This window comes from Antedon mediterranea, chromosome 7 (assembly GCF_964355755.1).
Source record: "Antedon mediterranea chromosome 7, ecAntMedi1.1, whole genome shotgun sequence".
Lineage (NCBI taxonomy): Eukaryota > Metazoa > Echinodermata > Crinoidea > Comatulida > Antedonidae > Antedon > Antedon mediterranea.
In genome coordinates, this window is record NC_092676.1 from 20,070,436 (window position 1) to 20,088,784 (window position 18,349).

The following is an 18,349-nucleotide window of genomic DNA, read 5'->3' on the forward strand; positions in this document are numbered from 1 at the left end:
ACACACACCTGAAACAAAAATGACAACAAACGTCACGCATCATCGCCCAACTGCTGTCATATGTTCGTACCAGCACGTGATTGTTTTTCACGTGATCATGATACCTGGAAATGTTATTTGTTTACTGTCAGTGTAAGCGGATGTACTACTACTACTAGGCCTAGTATATTATTAATTAACAGGATTGGATGATTGTTGTAGTGACCTAAACTACCTAAAGTAAACAAGTATGTATTTTAAATTTAGATTATTTTCTTTCTTATTATCAGAACTTAGTAAAAAATCACGTATTCGTCGGTTACAAAAAATGTTCACTTGAGGCCCTAAATATTACAGGACGTGACTCTCATGACAAAAATAAAGGTCGTCTTTATTACATCGTTAGATATATCATCAATCAATCTGAAAAATGTCTCACTGGTGACATCATTGATCCCGTGGAAACAAACAGATACTACTATATAATAATATCATTAATTTAATATTATAAAAAAACATTTCAGTGTATATTCAGTATCTGCTACTGAACTGTATATTCTCTTTACTTCTATTCTACTAATACATACTGACTTTTTCACATTTCTTTATATCATGATAAATGTAGCCTATTTTTTCCAATCAATCAATCAATCATTTTAATTGATCATTTAATGAATAGATCGAGTGTGCCGTCTGAATCATGATATATAATATTAATTGATATTTATCTTTCAAATTTCATAGATTTGGAGCATCTTAGTTGGGACTTTATTATCATCATGTTTCAAAATATAACTGGGTCAGTTCAAAGGTTCTTGAGGTATAGCCTTTTGTCCAGACAACATATCAGACAAGTCTCTATCACCCAGCATTCCAGCACTAATCAAACAGAATTACCAGATTTCAAAACGAGTGTTGACGTTCATGAACACAAATTGGAAAGACCAAAAAGACCCGCTCCAAGGATTTCAAAAGAAGAGTTAAAAATACTGGAAAAAGATACAAAAGTATATTATTTTATTTACAAATAAATATAAAATATATAGTTGATTCAAGGTGATTTCTGATTGGTCAAAAGTTTTTATTATGCTTACAAATAGTAAAAAGAATCAGAATGTGAATTTCTTCCAGAGGTCCCAATTTGAAAAAAAAATATATCAATATCAAGAAAACTTATTAAAGCAAGAGAGGCTCATCTTTTTCTCTTTAAAGTAAAATCATTATAAAACTATGAGGTCGCTATTAAAAAAATGTTTATTTATAGAACAATGTGCTTTTCAGATGTATCAAATGCAGAAAATGTGTTGAGGAAATGCATTTTTTTTTCGCCTTCTACTGTAGAGCTTGGAGGAGAACCCAAATAATACTTCTTGTGACCAGAAGTCAAACGTCTATACACACTGTGTCACATACAGAATAACCACCGTATAAACTCGGGTCTAATCCCACTTCTGGTCTAATCCCACTTCTGGTCTAATCCCACTTCTGGTCTAATCTCTTTCTACTATGTCTGATTTCACATACAGGCATATATCCCTGGGTATAGTCCCCATATTGATGTTTGGTCTGGATATAGTCCTCTCTCTAGCCAGTTCAGATGAGTTTCTACAAGAAATTTTTACTAAAATCATTTTTTTTTTCAGAACAAGGCTTTCCCGGGTATAGTCCCACCTACCAAAGTCGGCCCAATTTTGTGTTCTAGTGGGGTGGGATTATACCAGGGATATACAATATATGATTTTGTGTTCTAGTGGGGTGGGATTATACCAGGGATATACAATATATGATTTTGTGTTCTAGTGGGGTGGGATTATACCAGGGATATACAATATATGATTTTGTGTTCTAGTGGGGTGGGATTATACCAGGGATATACAATATATGATTTTGTGTTCTAGTGGGGTGGGATTATACCAGGGATATACAATATATGATTTTGTGTTCTAGTGGGGTGGGATTATACCAGGGATATACCATATATGATTTTGTGTTCTAGTGGGGTGGAATTATACCAGGGGATATACAATATATGATTTTTATGTATTTGTATTAATATTATACATTATTTCTTCTTTTAGGGATCTTTAATTCCAGAAACGTTAAAGGAGATGCAGAATGATAAAGAATTTAAAATCAATATGGAAAACATAAAAAAATATGGTCAGAAGAAACTTACTAGAGAGGAACGTAAAAAACGGCAGCGTGCATTGAATGATATTGGTATTCCCAGTTTCCGGGATTTTATTAAAACAACATCAAAGAGTGAAGATAAAGGTATTCAAGGGAGACCTATGATTTTGTTTAATCAGAAAAAATGTCAAGAATAGGGAAATTGGATCTGACAATTTAAACTTCAGCTCACTGTTTGCCTTCTTCTCTAAAGTTCTGTCTACACTGTCAAAACAGTTTGACAAAAAGTGTGATGTGCCCAAATATGGTAGTGATATTGTAATATAATGTTGCGTGTTGTTGAGGTACTAATGAAGGACTCTGACTCGCTTGACTGTCGTAACACATATATTATTTATTCAGTATAATACTTCAGTACAATATACAACTATAAGTATAGATAAGGAACGGACAATCAATGATGCTGTCAGTGAGGTGTGAAGTGTGTAGGTCTGCTTCTGGAGAAGTGGCTGTATGGTGTGTCTGGGCCCTTCTGAAACTTGGGAGTATATTGGCTCAGTTCATTTGCATAATGTCATTACATCATCTGTGAGGGTAACGATTGGTCCTAAGTTGATCCAGGGGTGTTTAAGTGGGAGTGATTAACGGTATAATAAGGTATTTCTGTGATGGATGACACTGTCAAATCTGTACTTAAATAGTGTCGATCACTCCTGGTTTTAACGATGGGAAAGTCACAAAATTAAGCTAAGTGTTTTCTTTAGGGATTCTATTATAAACTAAATGGTCATTAAAACATCTGGACAAACTCTCCTTCGGACTTTCTGGGTCAAGTTTGTGAACCTATCTGAATTCCGATACAAAGGTCAATTTCTTAAATATAAAAGTATATCTTTATATTACATCCCTCTGTTTCCCTTTTTTTTTTTTTTTTTAATCTATTTAACATATAAAAATGGTTATAATAGTGGCATGCAAAATTAAAGTTATATAAAAGAAAAAAAACATTATTATACATATATGCAAAAATTGAGTTAGCCAAAACCATTGACTCTGAAGTGTAACCTTATCACTTTCACTCTCTCTCTTCTCTCTCTTAAAAAAATGAAATTAAAAATGAATTTGGTATAAAATTCGCGTAAATCAAACATAAATCAGTTAAAATAAAATTACAAAACTTAAAAATATTATGTTACATTGAACATACATCAAATCGTGCGACAACTCATCGCGTTCTAATGGTCTTCAAACATAAATCATCAAATTAAAATATAAAACTCAAGAAACTGTGGCTGATTAGCCTAAAATCAAAATATCAAACTTAATCACTTAAAACTTTAAAGAAACAAATGTGTGTGTCCCGTTGACACAAACTTATCCACAATATATCGTTATCGTCACAACTTTATCGATTTAAGCATTTATATTTACAGGTAATTACGATTTCAATCGGTCGACAAATTCGACTTTTGTACTCAATTTAAAAAATATTAAAATTAAAAGTACTAAGAAAATCTCCTGTTATTGTATATCAATTAATTAATGCTTGAGATTAACGACTCAAAGGTTCAACAAAATATTTGTTACAAAATGATTGTCGTTCTTTTCAATATCTCAATATATCGATCATTCAAAATTCAAAATTAATCATTATCAAACTCGTTACAAAATCGATACTTAATCATAATTTCAATTCTCTTTTAACTGAAATCACATCATTACTAAACAAATCTCATCAAATACGTAGACTATGCTATCAATAATTTAGCAAATGTCGTAATTTAAAAATAATCTTGCAAAAAATTAAATCAGTAACTTGTTGCATTATACAAACGTTTTATGAATCGTTTTGGCGATCCACTTATCGGTATCTGTTTATCTTTAATGATCTCTTTAATTAATTTATCTGTATCGTTATATCTGTCAATATTCCACCAAAATTTGCGATCATTAGATTCGTGTTTTGTTTTATCGGTGTTACGTTTGGCTGAAGTCGGTTTAGAATATGAAACTAAAACTTGGAAATGTCCTGCTTTAAATCTACCTCGGTTTAATGTCATATTTGAATCATTAGGTGCTGTCATAATTAAATTAGTTTGTTCCTTTATTTGTTCTTCTTTCATTTGGAATGGGGCTGCTAATCCCATGTTATTCTCTACACAGTCAATGTAAGGTTGCAAGTTAAGGGGTTCTACTTTAGTTGGATGTGTAAGGGTATCTGATTGCAATTGGGCTGGTGTCCTATCATGTTCGTCGATAAATTCAACATTGGTTTCGTCATTTACTACATTAATGGTGTTTTGGATTTTATCGTTATTATCATCGGTGGGTTCATTCAACAATTGTTTCAGTTTTTGGAGATGTGTAAAATTTTTGCGTTCTTTAGGCGTTCTCATAAAACAGGGTTTCAGTCTGTTATAATTGAATACGTCGCGAAGTATTTCTCCTTTAATCGTCGCTAGGATGTAGTGTGTTCTGTCTAGTACTTCATGAATTACTAATGGTCCGACCCATTCTGCGGCGATTTTCTTTGAATTTGCTGTTAGTGATGATGATGTTGGCTTGTATAGATGTACGAGTTGTCCTACTGAGTAAATTGGACTTTTTTCTAAGCGTTGGGAAATCTTTGAGTTTTGGACGTTTTGTTGTGTTCGCTGTAATTGTAGCATTGTCTGTGAAATGTTTTGAAATTTCTTCTTGAGATGTTCAAAGTATTCTTCATAGGAATGAGACAATCCTGAAATAGGGTTAAATGCTAATGAGGTCAAACTTGGAGGTTGGCGGCCAAAAACTAATTCGTAAGGGGAGTGGTTTCCTAGATGTGGGGATGTAAACGAGTTATAAGCATAACATGTTGTTGATACAAATCTAACCCAATCTGTTCCGAATTGGTTAAGGTTGACCTTTAACAGGTCCGATACGGTGCGGATATGACGTTCAACTTGTAAACTACCGTGATTGTGGACGCTGATGATTTTCCTATCAATATTAAGGGTGTTACATAATAGTGTTAATAATTTTCCTGTAAGGGAGGTTGCTGCATCTGAAATAAGACGAGATGGGGGTCCAAAAATACTGATGACCTTTTGAATTAGTGCTTCACAAATTGTTTCGGCATCAATGGATTTCAAAGGTACACAAATCAAAAATCTAGTTATCTCATCACATACTACCATAATATGTTTAAAACCTGAAGGTGAAGTTGGCATACTCTTAAAATCTAGACTGAGTGTATGAAAGGGACGGTAAGTTGCTGGTACTCGATCGTGTAAAGGACGTAATTTATCGGTTTTGGGACGAAATTGTTGACATCTAAGACACGCTTGGGTATAATTGTTGACTTTCTCGAACATAAGGGGCATGTAAAATAATTTCCTAATAGTAAGGTAAGTACGCATCGTACCTTGGTGGCTACTTAACAAATTGTCGTGATACTGAGAAATAATAGTCTCTGCTAAGTTTTCAGGAACAGCTAATTGCAATACAAATTCTCCACCTTTATCTTGGAAAAATAAACGGAATAGTAAACCGTTGCACAATATGTACTGCTCTGACTTATTCTGAACTGCACGAGCTGCTTTCTTATCAGCTGGAAGGATATCATGAGCTAAATAATCGTAAACTGGCTTAAAAAATGGTGAAGTTTCTTGTTCAACACGAAATTGTTTAACATCTACTGGGAGGTTATAATCTCTAATTATCTTTCTTTGAATAACATCCATTAATCTATCTAAGTCTTGTTGTTTTGGGATGTGTGCTGACTTAAATTCAGTTATGTTTGGTACTAGTGGTTTGGGCGATGTATACAATTCAACTGGTACATTTCGATGTGTAGTGTCTTTGCTTTGTTTATTTTTGTCTACTAATCGTTCCTCTGGAGGTTGTCGAATGTTTACATTACGTATTGGGGGTGGCGTTACGATAGGTGGCGTTATGATAGGCGGTGATCGATGTGCGTTTGTTTGTTGTCTCGTGATTATTTGTGGTGTAGCGGTAGGTTGAGGTGTAGGTCGCGTGTTTGTTGTCACTGGATTTTGATTAATGACAGGCGTTTGTTTGGGTTTGGGTTTATGTAGGTCAGGTATATTTATTCCCATTTTCTTGGCGTATGACCTTGTTACTGGTCTGCTAGTAAATGTGTTTGTAATCGGGTTAAGAGATTCAGTCTCTGTAATATTAAATGCAATGGGTACAACTTGATCAATTTCGGAATCGTCATCACGAGGGGCTCGGGAGAGAAAATCTGCTAAAACTAATTCAGTTCCTTTCTTATAACCAATTTGGAAAATGTATCCGGACAATCGTAATATTAGTTTCTGTAAACGGGGTGTACATGGCTGATCTTTTGAATTCCAAATTTGTACAATTGCTGAGTGGTCTACGAATGCATCAAATTCGCAACCCTTTAGTAAGTGTCGAAATGCTGAAACGTTAATGTAAAGTCCAAATAACTCTAATTCTGTGACGCTATATCGTTGACAGGCTTGTGGTAAGATTTTGGAATAATAACCTATTATGTGTTCTTTACCGTTTACTGTTTGTGTTAAATATGAACCTGTTGCGGTTCTTGAAGTGTCGCTATATAGCGTAAATCTACCTTCTTTTCTAGGCATTTGAAGAGTTGGTGGTTTAACCATTAATTGTTTAATTTCGTCAAATGCTTTCTGGTGGTCAGTAGACCAACAAAATTTTCGGCGTTTGCTTGCGAGTGTGTGTAACGGACGTAAAATTGATTGTATTTGAGGGAAAAAATGGGATACATAATTTACTGCACCAATAAATCGTTTAGTTTCTTTATGGGTTCGTGGGACTGGCAAATTTCGGATAGCTGCACACCTGTCGCCTAATGGTGTGATACATGCGTGTCCTGAAGAATTAATCAGGATGGTGTGTCCCATATATTGCACTTTATTCTTGAATAACTTACATTTCTTTGGACAAATTCTAAAACCATTTAATTGTAGGGCTTGTAAAACGGAAACGAGGTGCTGCTTATGAGCAAATTTGTCTTGGCTAAATAAAATAATATCATCATGATGGGCGATACAGAATTCTCTAGAATTTGGGATTTCATTTAAAATTTCGTCAATCTTTGCTTGAAATATACCTGGTGAAACGTTTAATCCTTGTGCTAATCTCTTATAAAAATAATGTTTTCCACCATGATATGAAGCTATACCTGTATATTGTTGGGCATGTTCGGCTAATGGTACACAGTGGAACGCTGATTTCAAATCAATTACGCTAAGAATCTGTGCATTAGCGTTACCTATTGTTTTCAAAGTTTCGGCCAATAATGGGAATGGGTGATTAATACGTTTTATCCTGGAATTGAGATAGCGGAAGTCTGTGACAACTCTTTTATCTTTTGAATTTTTCTTTGAAACAAGAAGGACGGGGGAAGTATACGATTGGTGTCCTACTGCTAAGATTCCTAGTTTGACTAATTTGTTCAATTCGGCCTCAATGACATGTTTGTCTTTGTCTGTCGCGAAGTATGGGCGAATAAAAAATGGTTCATCGTTAGAGAGGTGTATGTCAGCTTTGAAGTTTGGGCAGCTAGATAGTTCACCATAAAGTGAAAATGCGTTTCTGTTTTGTTGTAAGGTTTTATACAAATCTTCTTTTTCTCTATGTGTTAAAACGCTGTCTGTTAAATCAACTTGTTTCCTAATTATTTCTTCCTCGGTTAAAGTTAGCAATGGGTCTGTACGTTCTAAATGTGGGTACTTGTTTGCGTTGTCATTGGTCAACTTTATTCTATCTATTGGTAGGTCATTAGTAACTGTGACAAGGTTGGTTAAGTGAAGGCTCGCGATAGGTTGATGTGTATTTAGAGATACGTTTCTGTTTGTGTTGTTAGTGATATCAATGTTGGTTTCTCCTCTGTGTAATTTTACTAACATGTCTGATGGACAAAGTTTTGAAATATGGGTGGTTGCATGTAGAACAACATCAGAATTGCGTACAAAGGCGGGAACCCTTCCTTTTAATTTAACTGTTTTAGTATCACCGGGTTTAAGAAAAATCTTGTGTACTGGACGAAAGCTAAAAATCTTTGGTCTAATGCGAAATGTGTTTTCCTTAAAATTTAAAGTACCGTCGAGTTCAGACAATGTTTCGGTTCCAAGTATCAGGTCGATACCTGTCAAATTTTTAACGATTAATGCTGAAATTTTAAATTTGTGTCCTTGGATAAATAATTCGAATTGCACTAAGTGGTTGGCATATAAGAAGTCACCGTTGCCTAATCGAAATTTAGTTGTGTTCACTTTAACTGGCTTTAAACGCGATAAATAAAGTGAGGAATTAACGTACGATTGTGAGATTATAGTTCTAGTTGAACCACTGTCAAATAAAGTTAAAACATTTCTACCATCTGGTAAATTTCCTTTAACGTAATTTCTGTCGTTAAGTAACAAATCAATATTATCTGAATTTCCTAAGTATTTTGCCTTAAAATTGTCGTATTTAGTATGGGGGGCCAGATTATAGGCGGCATCTAGTCCCCTTTTTAAAAATCCTGCTGGTGGCTAGGGTAGTAATTGTTTGACTGTTGGTATGGGCATGGCGGGGGATAGTTTCCGTAAGAGCGGTTTTGTTGTCGGCAGTGCCTTGCTATGTGGCCTGGTTTCCCGCAGTAATAACAGGTTGGGGGAGGTTGTCTATATCTTGGGGTCGGTGGGGTCTGGAATCGGGGCTTGTATGGGCTTGGGCTTCGGTTTCGTCTTGGGATATAATTTCGGGTGGGGGAACGTGAGCGTCGAGTATCATCATTAAGGGATCGTTTTGTTGTGGCCATGTCTAACTTGAGAGAATTTATCTCATGTTGGAGCGATTCGAGACTATTAGGCCTATCTGTTTCCTTATTGATATTGAATGAAACTTCCCGTGTGGCATCATCTACGGAAAGGTCAAGGTAATTTTGTGTGCTATTTACAATATTTTCAATAGTGGCATCGATTGGGGTGGACATGGCTACAGCTGCTCTACATTTTGGTGGAAGGGTCGAAATAAATTTATTCTTTATCTGCTGGTCAGCGTATCCAATTCTGTCTGCGGCTTGTTTGATTTTGGTTAAGTGCTTTTCGGCGTTGTCGCCAGTGGTGTATGTAATTGAATCGTATTCTCTTATGTGCGCATAGATTGATTTGTTTTTACTAAACCTGTTGATGAATTGGGTTTTTAAGGATTCTAGTGAATCAAACTGCTTTCCCTCAATCCAGAGTCTAGCTTGGCCCTGAAGGCTACGTTTAAAAATACTTATTACATTAATTAATTGGGCATTGTTTACAGGGTTTCCTAACGTGTGGGCCTCAAGGTAGTCGGTAAACGATAAGTAATGTGCACTACATTGGTCGTGATCGGTTATGGAACCGTCATATCTTTTGGGAAGGAAATCGGTTTGTCTTAGGTGGGGCACGGGGTGAGGATTGACGGGCTCATTTAAAATTACTTCGTTATCAACAACGTCGACCATACTTTATAATATTAATTAATCAAAATATCAAAACAATTTAGTGTATATGTAAACTCTCACTTTTTCAATCAAGGTTACAAATCAAAAATCAAAATGGTTTCGACTTACCCCAAATGCTTCGGATCCAATTAAAATGAATTAAAGGAATGCAAAAGTGTTCAAAATTGTTTAAATGTTCAAACAACGAATTAAAGAAATGTTAAAGGTGCTCATCAATGTTCAAATTTTCAAACAACGAATTAAAAAATGCGAAAGGTGTTCATCAATGTTCAAAAAAGTAAATTTAAAAAAAACGATCGAAAAAAAAACGGCGTGAAGTTGAAAGTCTCTAAACGAAACAGTTCTTGTCCGCTTGCTTCTGTTTTGATTCTTCTTGGGTCTTCCTCGATTATCTTCTTTGTCTTTATCCAATGGTTATAATTTCATAAAATTTCTGCTTGTCTCGATTTCATTCAAATATAATTTCAGCTTGTCTTTTGTGTCTTCCTCGATTATCTTTTTTGTCTTCATCCAATGGTAATAATTTGATCAAATTTCTGCTTGTCTCGATCTCATTCAAATATAATTTCAGCTTGTCTTTTGAGTCAAAGTAAATTTCTCTCCTTTCAAACAAATATGGTTATTTTTGTCTTCGTCTTCGTCTTCGTGTCTTGTTAAGTGTTTATTTCTTGTTTTCTCACTCCGTTCCTTATGAAATTTGGGTCTTCCACCATGTAATATAGTGTTGCGTTGTTGAGGTACTAATGAAAGACTCTTACTCGCTTGACTGTCGTAACACATATATTATTTATTCAGTATAATACTTCAGTACAATATACAACTATAAGTATAGATGAGGAACGCGGAGGATCAATGATGCTGTCAGTGAGGTGTGAAGTGTGTTAGTCTGCTGTGAGGTGTGTGCTCCGTGAGGTGGCTGTAAGGTGTGTCTGGGCCCTTCTGAAACTTGGGAGTATATTGGCTCAGTTCATTTGCATAATGTCATTACATCATCTGTGAGGGTAACGATTGGTCCTAAGTTGATCCAGGGGTGTTTAAGTGGGAGTGATTAACGGTATAATAAGGTATTTCTGTGATGGATGACACTGTCAAATCTGTACTTAAATAGTGTCGATCACTCCTGGTTTTAACGATGGGAAAGTCACAAAATTAAGCTAAGTGTTTTCTTTAGGGATTCTATTATAAACTAAATGGTCATTAAAACATCTGGACAAACTCTCCTTCGGACTTTCTGGGTCAAGTTTGTGAACCTATCTGAATTCCGATACAAAGGTCAATTTCTTAAATATAAAAGTATATCTTTATATTACAATATACCCAAATATGGTAGTGATATGACATCATAATGTCAATATATGGGCACATCACATTTTTTGTCACATAAAGTTTGATAGTGTAGACAGAGCTTAAGTTACACCCATTAGCCCTGATGAAAGTATAATATTTAGAGATTAGCGCTTCTTTCTGTGGGTGTTTACCATTTTTATTTAGATTTATTATTATTTTACTTGTATCTCCATTGGGATCCAACCACTGATACTCACACAGCATCTGTCATTTTCAATAATCAATCAATCAATCAATCAATCAATCAATGTAATAATAACAATAGTTTTAAAATAAGGTAACAGATAAAGATAATAGAATAATGTACCCTTTTCTTTGATTCAGATTTTCATGGTTTACTCCGGAAAACACCAATTGAAATTTTCCAGCTTAACATTGGTTTATACTGCAACCAGGCATGCAACCATTGTCATGTGGAATCATCTCCAAAGAGGAAAGAGATGATGAACTATCAGACAGCAGAGAGGTGCTTAGAGGTCCTTAGCAACAGTCCATCCGTTCACACTGTTGATATCACAGGTGTGTAACATATACCCTTTTCACATCTGCATATTAAACATAACACTTGTAAAAAGTTGTAACCATACAACTTGTAACAAGTTTGATCTCCTGATTTATTTTATGTTTTCACACATGTATACTGTACATGAACTGTGTGAAATTGCAGGAGAAAAGCATAGTTGCACACTACAGTATTTGATTACTATGGTTGGTCATATGCATGCGCAGTAACAACTCAGGCCTCTCATCAGTGTGTTTTCTCCCAAGATTTCAAAGGGGTTCCCTGTGAAATCTCAGGAGATTTTCCACAAAATTTTATTCACACTTTGCAAACCACACATTTGCAAAGGTGAGAAGGGTAATAGATTCAACAAATCTGTATTTACCATTCATATTTAGGGTAAGGGAAATACTGAAAATATCCTATCTAAAGTGAACACCACCGCATCACTTAAAATCTTTAAAAATCTATTGACTTAAATGATAAACTTGTTAATCAATAATGGTACAGTATTAAAAAGTAATTTGATGATGATCGAGCGGTTCTTGTAAAGTGCTTTGATTTTGTAAAGACACTATAGAAATGATTGAAGACACATTTTTTATTTTAGGTGGTGCTCCAGAATTGTGCAGTGAATTTCGTTTTATTACTCAGAAATCAAGTGAACTTGGTCTTAATGTGATTGACAGGTGCAACTTGACAGCCCTCTTAGAACCTGGCCAAGAAGACACAGCTAAATTTCTTGCAGATAACCAAGTCATTGTTATTGCTTCTCTGCCATGTTACAGGTACAGTACTTCTGAACATCTTTTTCTCGTCTTTTTGTATTTGTTATCGTTCCAGTTTTTTAAGTGTTGAGGGCCTCATGCTTGTCAGCCCCGGCTGTTTTGAGTCACCCTCATTAAACAAAGTTTAATAATAAAAAAATAAAGAAATTTTAATTTCTATTAATCATAAAAAATCATTAAACATTACTTTTAATATACTATAAATGTCTCTAGAATGTGACCTACTATACATTCTATTCCTATATGACAAAAATACATTTATTTTCAGTGCAAAGAACGTAAATCTACAACGAGGCGCTGGTGTTTTTAACAAAAGCATACAGGGTCTACTGTTACTTAATAGCCTTGGATATGGCAAGCCAGGCTCACCACTTCAACTGCATCTAGTCTACAACCCATTAGGTACATTGGCAACAACAGTTACATTCTTTATTTATAAGCTACATGTGGGCATGGGTTCGAGCCTACTGTATCTGTACAATACTAATTGCATCCTTGGGCAAGATCCTTTATGCTCATTGCCTAATCCTTTGGATGGGATGTAAAGCCACTGGTCCCGTGTACATATAGTGTATGTTAAAGAGCTTTTCAAAAAGAGTAGGGAATCATTTCCTGCTCCACTGCTGGCTGCCGTGTGTCTGTGGGGGCCTAATCTAATTTCCCCATGTTTCCAGTTAAGCTTGAGGACCAGAACATTTAATATATGTGTTGATATGTAGTGGCGGAGTAGCTCAGTAGTTTAAGGTCCGGAGTAATTTCTTGGACTGTCACACTATTAATAACGCACAGGGTTGGTTTACTATCTGTAAATGGATAATCAACTTGCTGATAACACAAAAATAACATTTTTCCAACAAAACTATTATATACTATTATAAAGAAATTAACATAATTTCACTTTTCTCTGATATTACAGGTGCATTTTTAGCCCCTCCACAAGCTGACCTAGAAGTAAAATACAAAGAGGAATTGTGGGATAACTTTGGTATTGAGTTTAACAACCTTTTTACAATTACAAATATGCCGGTTAAACGGTTTGCAGATTTTCTCTACAGAAGGTAATGTTCTACCTGTTGCATACATACAGCATATAAAATGTGACAAAAATTAAGCGGTTATAGCAGGGGCATGTACAGTAATTGTAAGAGCAATATAAATATCAATCCATTATCCAACAATATTTTTACTGACTGCTGATATATATAAATGATCCATTATTTTATGAATTATAAATTGGTCAACCTTATTAGGACTACTGTACTAGATTTTTCAACGATTCTTTTCTAAATTCATATTTAAGGAACGAACTAAAAGATTACATGCACTTACTGGTACGCAACTTCAACAGCCAAAGTATGGAAGGCTTAATGTGTCGAAATTATGTCAACATTAACTGGGATGGAAAGTTATTTGATTGTGATTTTAATCAGCAACTTGATATGCCCATGAGAAGTCCTAAAAATCAAAGTAAGTTTGTTTTAGCACATGACATTTAATGTACACAACACTGGCAGAAATCTTTGTCATTCATCTATGTCCTTGCCTCGACTATTCCAACCAAGAACACGCAGACATACATTTGCTGAATGGTCATTCTCTTGCACAGCTCCATCCTTATGGATGCTCTTCCTTAATCAATCAACGACGCTAACTCTATTCACATATCTTTGGCATAGCATATGAAATTACGTAATTTCTACCTAGTTCGAGTCTTGTGGTTGTAGTGCTTTAGTTAGAGAAAATTTATTTGGTTAGGCCCTATACAAAAGACAATTATTATTATTATTATGATTGTCATTATAAATAGTCATTTTCGATTAAGATCAGTTCTAAATGCAACTTGATTCAATTTACCCAATGTTTGATAGGTAATGAAGCACAGTCTAGTAGAGAGCCTTCCATATGGGACATCAACTCAACATCAGACATTGAAGATCTACGTATTGTGACAGACAGTCACTGCTTTGGCTGCACCGCTGGTTTGGGATCAAGTTGTCAAGGAACGACCGTGTAATCAACAGAATTATTTGTTTGATTCATTAATAGCACAAACAAACATTTCAATGTTAAAAGGTGTGACAATAGATATCCAGTCAATATGAGTAAATTCAGAAATCAATAAAAACTGGGGTACAAAGTGTTGATATGAAAAAATACTAAATTTATTTCATAAAATTAATTTTACCACATTTATATATATTCAGCATTTTATAAAGTTTTAAAATTATCTTTCAAACAGATGTTAGTTAGAGGGCAAACCCTGATGCCATGCTAAGAATTGCGTGTTTGTTGTTTTTGTTTGTGCGTGATTTTCCTGTATGGTATCAAAATCTATGTCAGATCATAGTATTTTAAACAGAAATGTAACGAAGGTCGATTTTAATGATATCATTTAATTAAACTAAGTTTTTAAATTACTAAATTTTATAAGAATAATTGTTTTGTGATTGTTTTTGATATTGCACAGTACTTGCATAAAATACATAATAGTATTTTAGAGGAAAATAAATAAATTACCAAAGACTAGCAAAATGAATATGTTATAGTATACAGTACTTGTATTTATCAGGATGTGATGCATACAGTATATACTGCAATCAAGTCTATAATGTGGTCGACAAGTCAGTATGTTAGAGGGACGTTGAATAACTAATAAGTCGTCAGTATGTTAGAGGGACGTTGAATAACTAATAAGTCTAAGTCTTTCATGGTAATCAGTACTTCATTATTATGTTGCAATCAGGTTTTAGTACTGTATTATATTTAGTATATAAAAATAGCACAATCAATGATAATCTTGAAGGGCGACAGAGACGGATGTAGGAGCACCAACATACAATATGGTAATGTTCAAGATAGATATCAACAAGAACAAGTAGTTCATAGGATTCATTTTAACTCTAAAAAGAGGGATAACACACCCCTAGTGCATATCTATCTATACCTGTCAAAGTACATCATTTTCACTGGCCACTTAAGGCCATACTAGTCTAGAACAGTTTGCCTACAGGGTTAGCATGGAAGGAATGGTATCTGAAACTGAGCTAAAATGAGTGAATTTATACTGTGGTCAAATACAGTATAGCATATGGGGTCCGTGCAAAAATTTTATTAAAAACAGTTCATTATTATTAAAGCACAATTCAAAATTTTGATAATTTTTTATATAATTTTTTAGTATTATATTGTATTGTATAAACGTTTGTTTTAATGTTTAGGTAAAGGTATACAAAGAGTACTGAAAGGTTACAGTACTATTCAAATATTATAGTATGTTAATATTACAAAACATAGGTACTTACATACTACACAATGCACTAAATAATTTCACATGTTACTACAGCTAAAGACACTGATGTGTAAAATGGTTAGTACTGGTGTAATAAAAAATAATCTTATTAAAGGTTTTAGTAATGCAATGTACATGAGTATTAAATGATTGAACAACGGCAGAAAATAAAATATAAAATTGAGACAATTTCTTGGGTTTTCTTTATTAATAATTCCTGAATAATGACGTGATTCATGATATAATATGGTTCATGACATGATCTAAATATTACAAATAATTTGGGAATGTCAAAGGTCAAGAGAGAGGTTTTCAAACATTTTACCACAGCACTACAATACTGGTGACTTAACAAAGATTGTTATTGGTTAGTTCTTTCATAGTGCATTGTGGGATGCAGTGGTATCATGTTTATGATGTTACAGTCCTCAAAATGCACCTCTCTTTCGACCTTAAACATTTTGTTGTCATTTCAATCGAACGTGGCAAATGTCAAAATTGATGAAATGTGACCACTGTAGAGGTGACAATTGCGCATTTTGTGACAATCAAATCAAATGTCACATATGACATTTATTAATTGTCACACACAAATGCAATCAATAATAACAATTATACATTGTATATATTAAACAAATGTGACCACTGTTAAATTGTGACAATCCATTATGACCAAATGTGACAATCGATTGAATATGACAATCTCATGTAAAAGCTATTTGAACAAATACCTTGAATAAATGTATTTAATATATATAAAATGGACATAATCTAATGTTTACAGTTGAGGGAAGTTCATTCATCCAGATTTATGTTTCTCTGGCTTTTGAACCAGCTTACTCAAAATCCTACAATGGTCAAATATTTACATTTGAAATTCAAAATCTATAGAAACTATAATGCTGTATATCCATTCCCAAACCGTACAAACATGCATAATATCCAGAATTAAAATCTTTCTTTTTCTATAAAATCAGATATTTCTTACAAACACAAGAACATGTTTATTATTTTTTTCTCATTTGAAAACGAAAAGTAATTGATAGAAAAATATTCAGCATCCTCAGTTTTTAGAAAAGATACAAGACTAGAATTTTTGACATAGACTATGAAAAGGTATCAAATGGATAAAATAGAAGTTTTATTTATTACTGCAAGCAATAAAGATAAGTTCTTTAAATCGGTTTGCTCCATCCCTAGCACCTCTGTATGGAATTTTATTTATTTTTTTATTATATTTTCTAAACTATATTCTCATGCATATCTGTCCCTAAACTTGTAGCACAACTTAAAATGATGATATAATATACCATCTGTTAAAACTCAAATAAAATGTTATAATTATTAAGGCAAGCTTTCCAAAATGAATAACTGTTTCACAATTGACATACACATAAATTATGATAATCACATCAAAATGATAGAACCATTGATTCCGTGTTGAAATTGATAAATGACAGTTAAAAATGACTTATTTTTAAAATGTTTTAATTTGGTGTTTAATATAAGTAGTATATTTATCTTAATCGTAATTCACACACATACACACTATGCATTCCTCCAATATCGCACCACGCAGAAAAAAAAGCAAAATACCCTGTTTAAGAGTTTAATAAAGTCAAAAACGTTCCACTTCTCCAACTAAATAATTCCCCCACCCCCGCCCCACATAAACATGCAAACAAAGAAAGTTTTATATACATTGTAGTGTACAGTTTAACAGAAGATAACGGTAGTTTTTGTTTATGCGTATTCGCCTTGCTCACGTATTTTCTTATACAGTATCATGGCGAAAACCATACCGAGGATCTGTAATGAAACAAAAACTTGATTTTAAATACAGTTTGATTTTTGTAAGGCGCATAAAAAATAGCAGTAACTTTTGACCAGTGTGACATGAAATATACTGAATAGTCAACTCAGGCATCTAGAAAAAAAAACCAGGACCTCTCCTAAAACATGAAGGAACCAAAAACTAGACATCTAGTATTAAACTCTTCCACCAAGAAACTTGGAAGCACAGCAGGAACTCCACTAGGTTTGAGAACTCAAAATGGTAAAATTTGAAGTTTGGGTACACTCACTATTAATCCAAAAACCAAAAAGTATGGGAACTTCACTAAGTATGGGCACTCTACCAGGAACCCCAAATGTATGGGAACTCTCTCTAAAAAAAAACACCCAGATTCCCAGAAGTATGGGAACTCTCTCTAAAAAAAACACCCAGATTCCCAGAAGTATGGGAACTCTCTCTAAAAAAAACACCAAGATTCCCAGAAGTATGGGAACTCTCTCTAAAAAAAACACCCAGATTCCCAGAAGTATGGGAACTCTATCAAGGAATTCAAAAAGTGTGGGAACTCTTTCAGGAAATAGGACTTCGCCCAAAACAAACAAAATCATCAAAACTATACGTAGTGTACCATAAACTTTATATCAACACATTTATTCAGTTAAGAATACTGGGACCCTCATTAGAATTCTCACAAGATCTTGATTTCTTTAAGATCCACCAGACTTTCTGGAAAAGTGTTAATTTTCTTGGTTTAAAGAGTTGACTATTCAATATATGAAAACAAATGTACTAATTGAGTGGAAACAAACAATGAGTATTTCATGTCAAGTTGGCCAATAGTTTACAACCATGGAAGAATGATGCAACACAATATAGCAGGCTGATCATATCTTTCTTTTTTAGATACCATGCAACTTTGATTGATAAGTAATTAAAACACATTCAATCTCAAAACATTCTGTTCTAACTAATGCAATTTTATAGAAAATATTGTCACTTCTCGTATAGTACGGTACTTTTAGGAATTGTACAATATTGT

The 18,349-nt window shown here is 34.0% G+C and overlaps 2 protein-coding genes across 7 annotated transcripts in view; one reads left to right on the forward strand and one right to left on the reverse strand.

Moving 5' to 3' along the window:
• The first annotated feature begins 98 nt into the window (after nt 1-98).
• Nucleotides 99-15,704, forward strand: LOC140054646 (uncharacterized). Its single transcript, XM_072099716.1, has 9 exons — nt 99-227; nt 724-986; nt 2,058-2,253; nt 11,261-11,455; nt 12,049-12,226; nt 12,495-12,628; nt 13,143-13,284; nt 13,527-13,693; nt 14,095-15,704. Exons 2-9 carry the CDS (start codon nt 759-761, stop codon nt 14,238-14,240), a joined length of 1,386 nt encoding a protein of 461 aa, XP_071955817.1. The 5' UTR covers nt 99-227; nt 724-758; the 3' UTR covers nt 14,241-15,704.
• LOC140054650 (tetraspanin-9-like) overlaps nt 15,705-18,349 on the reverse strand; it is a 35,674-nt gene continuing 33,029 nt past the window's right edge. For all 6 annotated transcript variants that reach the window (XM_072099722.1, XM_072099723.1, XM_072099724.1 and 3 more), the window contains one exon: nt 15,705-17,324. In XM_072099722.1, the coding sequence (XP_071955823.1) occupies nt 17,259-17,324 (66 nt within the window). In that variant the 3' untranslated portion in view covers nt 15,705-17,258. The remainder of the gene's footprint in view (nt 17,325-18,349) is intronic.